Source organism: Aphidius gifuensis, linkage group LG3 (assembly GCF_014905175.1).
Source record: "Aphidius gifuensis isolate YNYX2018 linkage group LG3, ASM1490517v1, whole genome shotgun sequence".
NCBI classification, from domain to species: domain Eukaryota; kingdom Metazoa; phylum Arthropoda; class Insecta; order Hymenoptera; family Braconidae; genus Aphidius; species Aphidius gifuensis.
The window spans coordinates 20,093,006-20,105,176 of record NC_057790.1 but is presented as its reverse complement, the minus strand read 5'-3'; the positions used below and the strand labels follow the sequence as shown (position 1 = coordinate 20,105,176).

The window sequence follows — 12,171 nt, the reverse complement described above, 5'->3', positions numbered from 1 at the left end:
TGTAGATAAAGTGCTAATTTAAAAAAAAAAAAAAAAAAAAAATTAATATGTAGCACAATTAATTAATTAGTTAAAAAAAAAAAAAATTTATATTAAATTAAAATTTTTTAAATGAAAGAATAAATAAATCGATTTCGTTGAATTTTTTAATTAAATTTTTTTTTTTTTTCAATTCATTTACATCCTTTTTTTTTTAAATGAAAAAAATATATTAAAAATTTACACAGTGTTTAATATTGATCGTGTTTTAAAAATGAATAAAAAAAAAAATATTCTAGATGACTCATTTTTTCTCTTCATGTTTAAAAGAAATAAATAAAATTAAAAAAAAAAGGGTGTATATAAATCACGTTATATCATTGCGACAATCACACTAATTATCATCAGAAATTTTTGGATAATTATCATGATTATTAATTTCAATTTTTTCATTGTTAATTGAATGATCAATTGTCATTTCAAAATCATCATAATAACATTGTTCTGTAAAATAAGCAAGTGCTTGATTTTTTTTATTTTTATTATCCAATAAATTTTGTTTTTTTTTATCTTTTTTTTTAATTATAAATTTATAATTTTGTTTAATATTTTTATCTAGATTTGTTGGTGACATTATTCTTTCAAGTGCTGCTAGTAAACGATGCATCAATTCAAACTGTAAGTAAAATAAAAATTATAATTATTATTTAATATTAATTAATTTTTATAATTAATATTTTAATTTACTTTTCTAGCAGCATCTTCAGCTTCAGCAATTGCTCTCATCTCTTGAGCAAAACCTTGTTGTTCACAAACTCTAACAATATCTTGTGGTAAATTATCCAGTGTCATGTTAAGTTTTTCATATGTTTTTTCAATTGTTTTCATCATTGTATAACCATCAAGACTTGCATCATTTGGACCAATACAAGTTTCATAAGCATCCTCAATAAATACATGCAAATGAAGAACTGTTTCTGAACAAACTAATTTTTTAAATACATCATGCAATAAATAATCAGCATATTTTTCAAGATTATTTGCTCGTTCTTCACTCATAATAATTTGATTCTATATAATTATTAATAATTAATTATTATTTTTATATATTTTAAATTATTTTATTTAACTTACTTTTAATTCTTGAAGATTTTCTTCAATATTTATTATTTCTTTACCAACTAATTCTTCTGCTTGTATCATTTTTGATGATAAATCATCTTTTGGACCAGCCAATGATTCAAGATGTATTAATGCATCTAAATTTCTTAATTCTATATCACTAAAAATTTTACTTAATTCTCTTGAATTTTTTAATTTAATTTCACATGGTACCATAATTTTAATATCTCTTTCAAATGTCTCTATAAAAATGATAAAAATTATATTTAAATTTACAAGATTGTCTGGATTTTTGTTTTACCTATGAGTTTATCTAGTGATGCTTGTTCAATTTGAATATTTTGAAGACTTTTTGAATTATTTTTTGATATATTCGTTATTGTTTTTCTCTCGTCTTTTGGTGATACTTTAATCATAAAATCATGACATGCTTTTATAATACACCACATTTCTTCTGTTTGATAAACTTCAAGACGTGTTTTACCAAATAATTTTGATAATTCATCACGTTTTGTTATTGTGTCATTTGTGTTTTTAGCCTCAGTTTGTGCTTCGTTTAAAATTTTCATACTTTCTTCGTAATCATTTGATAGATATTTATCAAAAGCCTTGGCATACTTGTTTCGATTTTTCTTTAAAAATAAATATATATTTATATTTATATAAAATAAAACTATTTTGCAAATTAATAAAATATTATCTTTAAATTGTCAACCTCAATGTTAATAATTTCTTGATGTTCATTAGCAAATTCTTGATCAATTTTGATACATTCATCACGATAATATCCAGCAATTATTTTACCACGTAAAACTTTTCTTGTTTGATCAATATATTTTTTAGATGAAAATTTTTCAATAATTGCACGACCATTTAAATCAGTATAATAATCAGGATCAATATCAGTTATTGCAGTTGGTCCAGTAAATTTATCAAAAATATTATTATCAATCAAAGATTTTCTTGAACATTTTGAATGTTTTTTTATTTCAGTTTTTGTGTTTAATTTTTTTCGTGCCTGAAGCCATTTATAATAGGCAATAAAAAGTCTATCTGATGGAAATGCAAATGGATTGTCTATTATTTTCCTAAAAATTGAAAGAAAAAGTAAGTAAAAAATATGAAAAGTAAATTATTAAAAATTATTTTAATTTACCTTTTTGTTACAATTGTTTTATTTTTTAAATCCATATTGATTTATTGAGACTTTTTAAAAATTAAAAATTAACCAAATAAATTGAAAATTCAGTGTTTACATAAGTATATATTTTTCAGGTTGACAAGAAATATAATACCGATGTTTAACAACCACCAAGGCAACCACCATGGCTTGCGCACAATAAAAAAAACAAAAAAAATAAAATAATTAGAAGAAAGGCAATGACTCATTGATTGGACATCAAGATGTTATCAAGAAATTATCCAGGTAATTCAAGCAACTATAAATATATTATATTTAATTAATTTATTATAATTATTTTTAATAATTAAATTAATTTAAAAAATTAGTTGCTTATTCAATGATTGACTTGGAGAGGCTGATAAAAACAAGACAAGATCCAGAAGTTAGTCTAGGACTTTTTCAAGGTGACATTGCAATGACTAATGAGGTAAATATATATTTAAAAATTAATTATAAATTGATAAAATTAATTTATGATTAATTTAATTAAAACAATTGAATTAATTATTAATTTTTTATTTTATTTTACAGCATTATAATTATTGGCGTATTGCTCTACGTTGGGATATATTTCTAGATAAATTTTCTATTCAATCTGCCTAATTTTTTATAAATAAATATTTATTATAAAAAAATGAAATTAAAAAAACAAGATACATGTATATTTTCTATTGACAAAAAGTCTAACAACCGCCAAGACAATCACAATCTTTGACTTGAGCAAAATAAAAGGAAAAAAAAAAATTTACAAGAAAACAATGGCTCATATAACATTTGATCGTGCATCAAAGTCCCGGGACCTCAATGAAGAAATTCTAAAAACTTGAATAATATAAAAAAAATAGAAAAATTAACCGGATATTGCACAAGTAAAATTTTTCTTTCTATATATACATATATATTTTTTTTATATTGCAAAAATAAAAGGAAGAAGTATTAAAAAAAAAAAAGATCCTCGGGATATTGTTGAGTTATAGGAGAATGTAATAAATGATCGGTTCCATTCCAGATATACTCGTGTTCTAGATTCCTTAAATGAATTGAAAAACTGTGTGGTCTGGCTTCTTCTCATCATTATCATCAATTCAATCCTTGTGCTAAGACAAACAAATACACAGTAAAAATATTCAACCGCTAGGTAAAAAGAAAGGTACTTGTACAAAGCCACTTTCATTGTTCACTCGTTCATCAAAGCTATAAGGTGAAAAATACAAGTAAATTTTTTTTGAAAACAAACAAATCTTTAAAATCAATTCATTCATTCATTTAAAAATTAAAATAACATTTAATTCATCGATATTATTACATCACTGAATGTAAGTAATCAAAATTAGAAAATTTAAAATTAATTATTGTTTTTATAAATTTAATAAAAAGAAAATATTTTTATAATTAAAAAATCATTACTCTGTTTAATTAGTCAAATTATTGTCGTGTGTGTGTTTGTGTTTACAATGGATTATTATATTTTTTTTTTTTCATTTTTAAATATATAATTTGCTAAATAACTCTGAAGAATTAGGAAGACAGTATTCATGCTCTGTTTGCATTATATTTAAAAAAAAAAAAATATAAAAATTTGAAATTAAAATTTAAAAATAAGAATAGTAGTTTCTACAGGATACCCCGTTGTGGCTGGTTGAATTTGCGATTTACTTTTCTTGTTTTTTTTTCATTTTTTTTTTAGTCATAAGTTTTTTTTGAAAAAAAAAAAAGGAAAATTCTTGTGTAAAGATATAAATACAGTTGTCAATTGTACGTTGAATAAAATGGACAAGTTAGTGATGGTGATGTTGATTGGTTTATCACACGTGCCAAATTCAATGTCAACATGGGACAGATGTGGTGGTCGTTTAGAAAGAGCACTTGATTCAATGCAGCGTGATGTTACAAAACGTAATAATCGTCATGATGATGATGAGGCAGGTGTTGTTTATCAAAGATCATTGTCAAATGCACCATTTATTATGACTGTTGCTAGAGTTGCAGTAAAGGTAACAATAATAAATTATATATAACTTAAGTTATCATCATGTTCTTTAATCAAGTAAATTAATAATTGTTGCTTTTCTTATAATATAGCTTCCTCAAGAAACAAAATATTCAACAACATGGGCAAAAGTTGAAAAATGTAATTTTGAACCAACAAATCAATCATTAAAAAGTAGAGTAATGATGAATGAATTAACTGTATCTGGTTTAGTATCACTTATACCAAAAGAACGTAGAGTTCCAATGATTGGTGAAACATGTCATATGACATTACGTCTTAAACGTGCTGGTATTGATTTTACAACAACTCCAATATCACGTACACATGGACAAATGAGAATAAGAACAGAATCAAGTTTTTTAGAACCAAGATTTGCATCAATATATGCATATGGATGTCGTCCAGTTGGACGTATTGATCGACAAATTAAAAGACATGATAAACCACCATTAACACCAATTATTGATTTACATTATGATTCACCAGAACCACGTAATGATAATACTAATAATAGTAATAACAATAACAATACAAGTACATATTTAAAAGAAGAAGATATACAAATTGCAAATGAAAATACAACATCGGTATTATCACGTAATAATTTATCTCTAAATAATAAAAAACATCAATGGATAACAAAACTTTCATTATTACGTAGAAAAAAACGTTCAAATACAATGGATTTTGATGATATTGATGATATTAATGAAAGTAAACATCAATTAATTGATAATGATAGTGATTTATATGATTGGCAATCACGTGAAAATGTTGCACATGAAATGGAAGATATATTTTTACATGGTGCTAGTGAAGCATTAACAAAATATGTTGAAAAACAACTTCATCCAGCAATTAAAGAAACACTTATGATATCAATGGGTTATACAATTAGTTATGGATAAATTATATTTAATAAATAACTGGATTTATTCATTGATAAAATTTAACTAGTGATTATATAATATTACTGGTCTAGTCTAGACATTATCACATAATTTTTTTTACTTGTTGTTATTAAATTTGTTGTATTTTTTTTTTTTTTTTTTTGTTATAAACGAATGTGTTTTAATAGTAACAATGCTTGTTCATAAAATGTAAAATGTAAAGCTGTTGATGAAGCTGCTTTAATTTGACTTGGTAATAGACCTTTGAATAATCCAGTTATACCTTCATCTTTGAATGTTTTAATAAGACAATCAATTAAACTATGACATGTAAAAAATTTACCAAAACCAATACGACCATTTTCAAATCCTTGAATTTGTAATCTTTTTCTTGCAAGATCAAATGGATATATTGCTGTTTTTGATAATAAACCAGATAAACTACCAGCAATCATTGATATTAATATTTTTTTTGTATTATCATCATTTTCATTATGAAAACTTTCACATATATTTGTTAATAAATTGTATAAAAAAAATTGTAAACCAGTATGTGGTGCAATTTGTATTAAAGTTGGTGATAAACCACGAAATAATGATTTTGTTGATTCATTTTTCAACATTGTTCTGTAAAATTTGTATAAAATAAATTATATTATTATGTTTTTTTTTTTTTTTTTACTGCTAGATATTTTTTTATTATTACTTACATGTAAGCGGATAGATGACTAGTATATATTTTTGAATTTGATGATTGTGCTACAAGACGTGTTCTAACCGTGTCAAATGGAAAGGACATTACTGTTGCTAAACTTCCTGCAGCTGCTCCAGCAATAAATTGTCTAACATGTTGCCAGTCATTTGGTAAATTTTCATTTTTAGAATATTCCATTAATTTATTATATGTATAAAACTAAAATTAATTTTTACTTTATTATTATTATTAATTATTGTTATTTGTTTTTTTATTTATTTTTTTTATACCTGGATAGTGCCATATGATATTGATAAGAGTTGAGCAGGTACATGACCTTTCCAAAGAGAGGATACACCTTCTTCATGAAACATTGTCACAGCAGCATGAAAAAATGATCGGTATTTACCAGAATGACGATGAGAAATTGGCTCAACTTGTAGCTAATTAAAAAAAAATATATATATTAAATAATTAAATTATCATCATGTTGTAATCATATAATATTTACTTGAAATCTAATCTTGATAACATCAAGTGGTTGACAAATAAATCTTGTCATAAAACCACTTGCAGCACCAGCAAGTGCAACATCAACACCAGCTTCTTGTTTTATATTATTTCCTAACATTTTTTTTTATTATTTATTTAATAAAAAATTGATATATCTGTTACAAATCTAACCTAAATATTTTTTTATATTTATAAAGAGAAAATAAATAAATAACAATGCTTGAAAATTTTAAGTTTTAATTATATAATATATAATTGAAATGTATTTAAAAAACTGTCATTTCGACACATGTCCTAATTTTTTTTTTTGTCAAAATAATGACAAATCTATTTTCACAATAAAAACAAACTTTGTTATTATTATTTTTGTTATGATTATGAGACAAGCATGGCGGCATCGACCAATCAGAAAAAAAAAAAAAAAAAAGCGGCTAAAAAAAAAAATAAATATTCCGTTATTTATTTATTTTCTTGATGCTAGGCCTAGTATATTTTGTTATTAATAATAAAATAATATAATAACTTGTTAAAAATGATTGTTAAATTATTTAGCTTTATTTGGTTATTGATAAATAGTGTAGATACTTTTCCGAGGAGAAAATACAATTTTACAGTACCAAGTGAAGTTAAAAGAACAGTTCCAGATGCTAGTACGTTAATAATTTAAAACAACTATAAGTATATTATATTTAATTAATTTATTATAATTATTATTAATAATTAAATTAATTTAAAAAATTAGTTGCTTATTCAATGATTGACTTGGAGAGGCTGATAACAACAAGACAAGATCCAGAAGTTAGTCCAGGACTTTTTCAAGGTGACATTGCCATGACTAATGAGGTAAATATATATTTAAAAATTAATTTAATTAAAATAATTGAGTTAATTATTAATTATTTATTTTATTTTACAGCATTATAATTATTGGCGTATTGCTCTTCGTTGGGATATATTTCCTGATAAATTATGGAAAAATAGAACTGTGTCTTATGTCATTAGTCCACTCTACAGTAAGTTTGATCTTTTGGTTCAAGAAAAATTTAAATTGTTTAGATATTAACTTGATAATTATTTTTTTAGAAACTCAAGATTATATAACAATATACAAGGCAATAACATATTTAAACTACATGACTTGTATTAATTTCGTACCATGGGATGAAGTCTCCAAGGACTTTATTATCATTTGGCCCATGAAATATCCCAGTGGGTAATTAAATATTATATTTAAAAATAAAATAATATATTAATATTTAGGAAAATTAAATTAATTAACTAGTATAATGTAAAGATGCTGGTCATTTATTGGAAGATTTGGAGGAGCTCAATTATTAAGCCTCCAGCCTCCAGATGAAAGAGGACCAAATTGTCTTGGTGATGAGGGTCGTGCTATTCATGAATTGATGCATGCACTTGGTATTTTTCATGAACAAGCTAGAGCTGATCGTGATGATTTTGTTGATATTCATTATGAAAACATCATGCCAGGTAATTTAAAAAAATAAATTAATTTTATATGTCATGATTGTTTGTCAATTGAAGTTTAATAATTAAAAATTTTACAGATTTCTTGATTAATTTTGATAAACAAAGTCTTGAAAATACAACATACAGTTATGAGTATGATTATCAGAGTATTATGCATTATGGAAGTTTTTATTTTAGTAAAAATCCAGGAAAACCAACGATAACACCAAAAATACCTGGTGCAATACTTGGACAAAGAAAAAGTATGACAAAAACTGATTGTCTCAAAGTTAATGAACTTTATGGATGTTTAAATGATTCATCTGAAGCTAAAAGATGGTACAATATATGCAATGCACTTGGGATTTAAATTGAAAAATTAATTTTACATTCATTTAAAAATATGATTTAAAAATTGATAATAATTTATCAATAACAATAATTATAAACAATGGAAAAAAAATTGAAATCGATATTCAATACTATAAAGCGTTCAATACTATAAAGTTTTAATAGCATATATTATTTAAATAAGCACTATATTTATTTTCGAGATGGCTTATTTTTATTACACATGAGTGCCTACCTCAGAATTACACGTAGCATATAGTGCTAAGGCCTTGAAATCTTCGTTCTTTATTTATTTATTTTGTTGATGTGTGTTTTTTTAACTTCTACTTTTGCTAGGCCAAATAGTACATTTTGTTATTAATAATAAAATAATATAATAACTTGTTAAAAATGATTGTTAAATTAATTAGCTTTATTTGGATATTGATAAATGTTGTAGATACTTTTCCAAGAAAAAAATACAATTCTACTGTACCAAGTGATCCTAGTACGTTATTAATTCAAAAAACTATAAGTATATTATATTTAATTAATTTATTATAATTATTTTTAATAATTAAATTAATTTAAACAATTAGTTGCTCATTCAATCCAAGATCCAGAAGTTAGACCAAGATTTTATCAAGGTGACATTGCAATGACTGATGAGGTAAATATATATTAAAAAATTAATTATAAATTGATCAAATTAATTTATGATTCATTTAATTAAAATAAGTAAGTTATAATAATAATTATTTATTTATTTTATTTTACAGCAATATAATTATTGGCGTGTTGGTCTTCGATGGGATGTATTTCCTAATAGAATGTGGGAAAATAGAACTGTGCCTTATGTTATAAGTGATGATTACAGTAAGTTTGATCTGTTGGTACAAAAAATCAAAAATGAAATAATTAATAAAAAATTATTTATCTTGATTATATATCAACTTGACAATTATTTTTTTAGAATGTGAAGAATATATGACAATATTAAAAGCAATAACATATTTCAACACCTTGACTTGTATTAATTTTGTACCATGGGATAAAGTTTCCAAGGACTATATTATCATTAAGCATGCGATAAGTGACGATGGGTAATTAAATATTATATTAAAAATAAAATAATATATTAAAATTTAAGAAAATTAAATTAATTAAAAAACATAATTGAAAGATGCTGGTCATATTACGGAAAAATTGGAGGACCTCAATTAGTAAATCTCAAGCCTCCAGATGAAAGTGGACCAAATTGTCTTGGTGATGAGCTTGTTACTATTCATGAATTGATGCATGCACTTGGTATTTTTCATGAACATGCTAGAGCTGATCGTGATAATTTTGTTGATATTCATCGTGAAAACATCATACCAGGTAATTTGAAATAATAAATTAATTTTCTACGTCACCTTTGTTTGTCAACTAAAGTTCATTAATTTTAAAATTACAGATAAGTTGGATCAATTTGATAAACAAAGTCTGGAAAATACAACATACAGTTATGAGTATGATTATCTTAGTATCATGCATTATGAAAATAATTATTTTAGTATAGATCCAAAAATAAAACCATCGATAACACCAAAAATACCAGGTACTATCATTGGACAAAGACAAAAGGTGACAGTAACTGATTGTCTCAAAGTTAATAAACTTTATGGATGTTTAGATGATCCATGTGAAGCCAAACAATGGTACGAAAGTTGCAATACACTCGGAATTTAAATTTGAATATTAATTGTTTTATTTTGATATATATATATTTTGATTTATTATAATCTTACAATAATTATAAACAATAAAAAAAAAATGAAATTGAAATTGAAATACTATAAAGTATTAATAGCATATATATCATTAAGCACTATAAGTGTTTTCGAGGTGGCTTATTTTTATTACACATAAGTGCCTGCCTCAGAATTACACGCTTGAAAATTCCGTTCTTCATTTATTTATTTATTTATTTTGTTGATGTGTGTTTTTTTAACTTCTATTTTGCTAGGCCAAATAGTACGCTTTGTTATTAATAATAAAATAATATAATAACTTGTTAAAAATGATTGTTAAATTATTTAGCTTTGTTTGGATATTGATAAATATTGTAGATACTTTTCCAAGGAAAAAATACAATTTTAATGTACCATGTGAAGTGAAAAAAACAGTTTCAAATCCTAGTACGTTAATAATTAACACAACTATAAGTATATTATATTTAATTAATTCATTATAATTAATTTTAATAATTAAATTAATTTAAAAAACTAGTGGCTTATTCAATGATGTATTTGGATAGGCTGATGAAAAGTAGGCAAGATCCAGAAGTTAGTCCAGGACTTTATCAAGGTGACATTATCATGACTAATAAGGTAAATGTATATTAAAAAATTAATTATAATTTGATCAAATAAATACATGATTAATTTATTTAAAATAAGTGAGTCAATTATTATTTATTATTATTTTATTTTACAGCAATATAATGATTGGCGTATTGGTCTTCGTTGGGATGTATTTCCTGGTAGAATGTGGAAAAATAGAACTGTACCTTATGTTATCAGTCGACTTTACAGTGAGTTTCAACTGTTGGTACTAAAAATAAAAAAATAATTAAAAAAAATTATTTATCTTGATTATATGTCAACTTGATAATAATTTCTTTAGAAACTGCAGAGAATATAACAATACACAAAGCAATAACACTTTTAAACAACTTGACTTGTATTAATTTCGTACCATGGAATAAACGAGCCAAGGACTATATTTTCATTAGTCCTACGGGCAAAGGGTAATTAAATAATGAAATAAAATGATATATATCAACAATTGAAAAAATTAAATTAAATGAACAACATAATTGTAAGATGCCGGTCATTTATTGGAAAAATTGGAGGACCACAATTAGTAATACTCGAGCCTCCAGATAATATAAAACGAAAGTGTTTTGGTAATGAGTATCGTACTGTTCATGAATTGATGCATTCACTTGGTATTTTCCATGAACAAGCTAGAGCTGATCGTGATAATTTTGTTGATATTCATTATGAAAATATTGTGCCAAGTAATTCAAAATAATAAATTAATTTTTTATGTCATATTTTTTTGGCAATTAAAGTTTATTAATTTAAATATTACAGGAGAATTGGTTAATTTTAGGAAAGAAAGTCTTGAAAATACAACATACAGTTATGAGTATGATCATCGTAGTATCATGCATTATGGAAGTTTTTTCTTTAGTAAAGATCCAAAAACAAAACCAACGATAACATCAAAAATACCTGGTGTAATACTTGGACAAAGAGAATATATGACAAAAACTGATTGTCTCAAGGTTAATAAACTTTATGGATGTTTAGATGATCCATCTGAAGCCAAAAAATGGAACGACATTTGCAGTACACTTGAAATTTAAATTTAAAAATTAATTGTTGTATTTTGAGATACAGGCCAAATGTCCACTTCATGATACTCTAAACATTTCCAGTATTTTTTAATTATAGCAGATAAATTATATCCTCGAGAATCATTGACAAGAATTTTATTTGTATTCTCTAAATCATCAAATAAATTAGCCAAATTATGAAGATCTTTAGCTTTCCGGCTATTTTGTGGTGTAAAAAATGCATAACTTGTACCTGTTGATGATGAACGTCCTGTTCTACCAATTCTGTGTATATAATCCTCTGATGATGATGGATAATTCAAATTAATTACATCTTCGACATCATCAACGTCTGCGAAAATTAATTTTCATTAGATACATTAAAGATAATGAAATATAATAATAATAATTCATCTAACAATAATTATAAACAATAAAAAAAATCGAAATTGATATTGAGTTCAATACTATAAAGTTTTAATAGCATATATTTAAATAAGCATTTAATAAGTATTTTCGAGGTGGCTTATTTTTATTACACATAAGTGCCTGACTCAAAATTACACGTAGCATAGTGCTAAGGCCTTGAAATCTCCGTTTTTTATTTATTTA

At 24.2% G+C, this 12,171-nt stretch overlaps 5 protein-coding genes across 7 annotated transcripts; 3 read left to right on the top strand and 2 right to left on the bottom strand.

Moving 5' to 3' along the window:
* Positions 1–132: 132 nt before the first annotated feature.
* LOC122852601 lies at positions 133–2,383 on the bottom strand. The gene is made up of 6 exons (XM_044152500.1): positions 2,258–2,383; positions 1,817–2,189; positions 1,403–1,733; positions 1,114–1,343; positions 727–1,050; positions 133–655 (listed from the first exon to the last, which is right to left on the bottom strand). Exons 1-6 carry the CDS (start codon positions 2,290–2,292, stop codon positions 374–376), a joined length of 1,575 nt encoding a protein of 524 aa, XP_044008435.1. The 5' UTR covers positions 2,293–2,383; the 3' UTR covers positions 133–373.
* A 32-nt stretch (positions 2,384–2,415) lies between these two features.
* LOC122852605 lies at positions 2,416–5,279 on the top strand. 3 transcript variants are annotated; one of them, XM_044152504.1, is made up of 5 exons: positions 2,416–2,527; positions 2,611–2,711; positions 2,816–3,434; positions 4,019–4,278; positions 4,367–5,279. In XM_044152504.1, the coding sequence occupies exons 4-5, from the start codon at positions 4,054–4,056 to the stop codon at positions 5,183–5,185; spliced, it is 1,044 nt and encodes a 347-aa protein (XP_044008439.1). In that variant the 5' UTR covers positions 2,416–2,527; positions 2,611–2,711; positions 2,816–3,434; positions 4,019–4,053; the 3' UTR covers positions 5,186–5,279. The 3 variants fall into 3 exon arrangements, with proteins under 3 accessions (XP_044008439.1, XP_044008438.1, XP_044008440.1); XM_044152503.1 differs by having other exon boundaries at positions 2,816–3,600; positions 3,972–4,278; XM_044152505.1 differs by lacking the exons at positions 2,416–2,527; positions 2,611–2,711; positions 2,816–3,434 and having other exon boundaries at positions 3,745–4,278.
* An 18-nt stretch (positions 5,280–5,297) lies between these two features.
* On the bottom strand, positions 5,298–6,558 carry LOC122852607 (mitochondrial thiamine pyrophosphate carrier-like). The gene is made up of 4 exons (XM_044152509.1): positions 6,373–6,558; positions 6,152–6,304; positions 5,878–6,080; positions 5,298–5,794 (listed from the first exon to the last, which is right to left on the bottom strand). The coding sequence occupies exons 1-4, from the start codon at positions 6,490–6,492 to the stop codon at positions 5,332–5,334; spliced, it is 939 nt and encodes a 312-aa protein (XP_044008444.1). The 5' UTR covers positions 6,493–6,558; the 3' UTR covers positions 5,298–5,331.
* Positions 6,559–6,845: 287 nt separating this feature from the next.
* LOC122852608 (hatching enzyme 1.2-like) lies at positions 6,846–8,564 on the top strand. Its single transcript, XM_044152510.1, has 6 exons — positions 6,846–7,024; positions 7,117–7,217; positions 7,291–7,387; positions 7,458–7,587; positions 7,669–7,865; positions 7,943–8,564. Exons 1-6 carry the CDS (start codon positions 6,907–6,909, stop codon positions 8,212–8,214), a joined length of 915 nt encoding a protein of 304 aa, XP_044008445.1. The 5' UTR covers positions 6,846–6,906; the 3' UTR covers positions 8,215–8,564.
* LOC122852600 (protein SpAN-like) lies at positions 8,415–12,148 on the top strand. Its single transcript, XM_044152499.1, has 11 exons — positions 8,415–8,682; positions 8,774–8,844; positions 8,954–9,050; positions 9,148–9,277; positions 9,358–9,554; positions 9,631–9,874; positions 10,474–10,546; positions 10,653–10,749; positions 10,842–10,965; positions 11,042–11,238; positions 11,315–12,148. Exons 1-11 carry the CDS (start codon positions 8,586–8,588, stop codon positions 11,587–11,589), a joined length of 1,602 nt encoding a protein of 533 aa, XP_044008434.1. The 5' UTR covers positions 8,415–8,585; the 3' UTR covers positions 11,590–12,148.
* The last annotated feature ends 23 nt before the right edge of the window (positions 12,149–12,171 follow it).

Coding starts and splice junctions, on each gene's coding strand:
- LOC122852605 (XM_044152504.1), top strand. CDS start 4,054: ATGGACAAGTTAGTGATGGTGATGTTGATTGGTTTATCACACGTGCCA. Junction 4,279..4,366: donor TTGCTAGAGTTGCAGTAAAG/GTAACAATAATA, acceptor CTTATAATATAG/CTTCCTCAAGAAACAAAATA.
- LOC122852601 (XM_044152500.1), bottom strand. CDS start 2,292: ATGGATTTAAAAAATAAAACAATTGTAACAAAAAG. Junction 1,734..1,816: donor AAGAAATTATTAACATTGAG/GTTGACAATTTA, acceptor TTATTTTTAAAG/AAAAATCGAAACAAGTATGC. Junction 1,051..1,113: donor AAAATCTTCAAGAATTAAAA/GTAAGTTAAATA, acceptor ATAATTATATAG/AATCAAATTATTATGAGTGA.
- LOC122852608 (XM_044152510.1), top strand. CDS start 6,907: ATGATTGTTAAATTATTTAGCTTTATTTGGTTATTGATAAATAGTGTA. Junction 7,218..7,290: donor ACATTGCCATGACTAATGAG/GTAAATATATAT, acceptor TTTATTTTACAG/CATTATAATTATTGGCGTAT. Junction 7,866..7,942: donor TTATGAAAACATCATGCCAG/GTAATTTAAAAA, acceptor AAAATTTTACAG/ATTTCTTGATTAATTTTGAT.
- LOC122852607 (XM_044152509.1), bottom strand. CDS start 6,492: ATGTTAGGAAATAATATAAAACAAGAAGCTGGTGTTGATGTTGCACTT. Junction 6,081..6,151: donor TATCATATGGCACTATCCAG/GTATAAAAAAAA, acceptor AATTAATTTTAG/TTTTATACATATAATAAATT. Junction 5,795..5,877: donor AGTCATCTATCCGCTTACAT/GTAAGTAATAAT, acceptor CAAATTTTACAG/AACAATGTTGAAAAATGAAT.
- LOC122852600 (XM_044152499.1), top strand. CDS start 8,586: ATGATTGTTAAATTAATTAGCTTTATTTGGATATTGATAAATGTTGTA. Junction 9,875..10,473: donor CCATGTGAAGCCAAACAATG/GTACGAAAGTTG, acceptor GTATTTGGATAG/GCTGATGAAAAGTAGGCAAG. Junction 11,239..11,314: donor TTATGAAAATATTGTGCCAA/GTAATTCAAAAT, acceptor TAAATATTACAG/GAGAATTGGTTAATTTTAGG.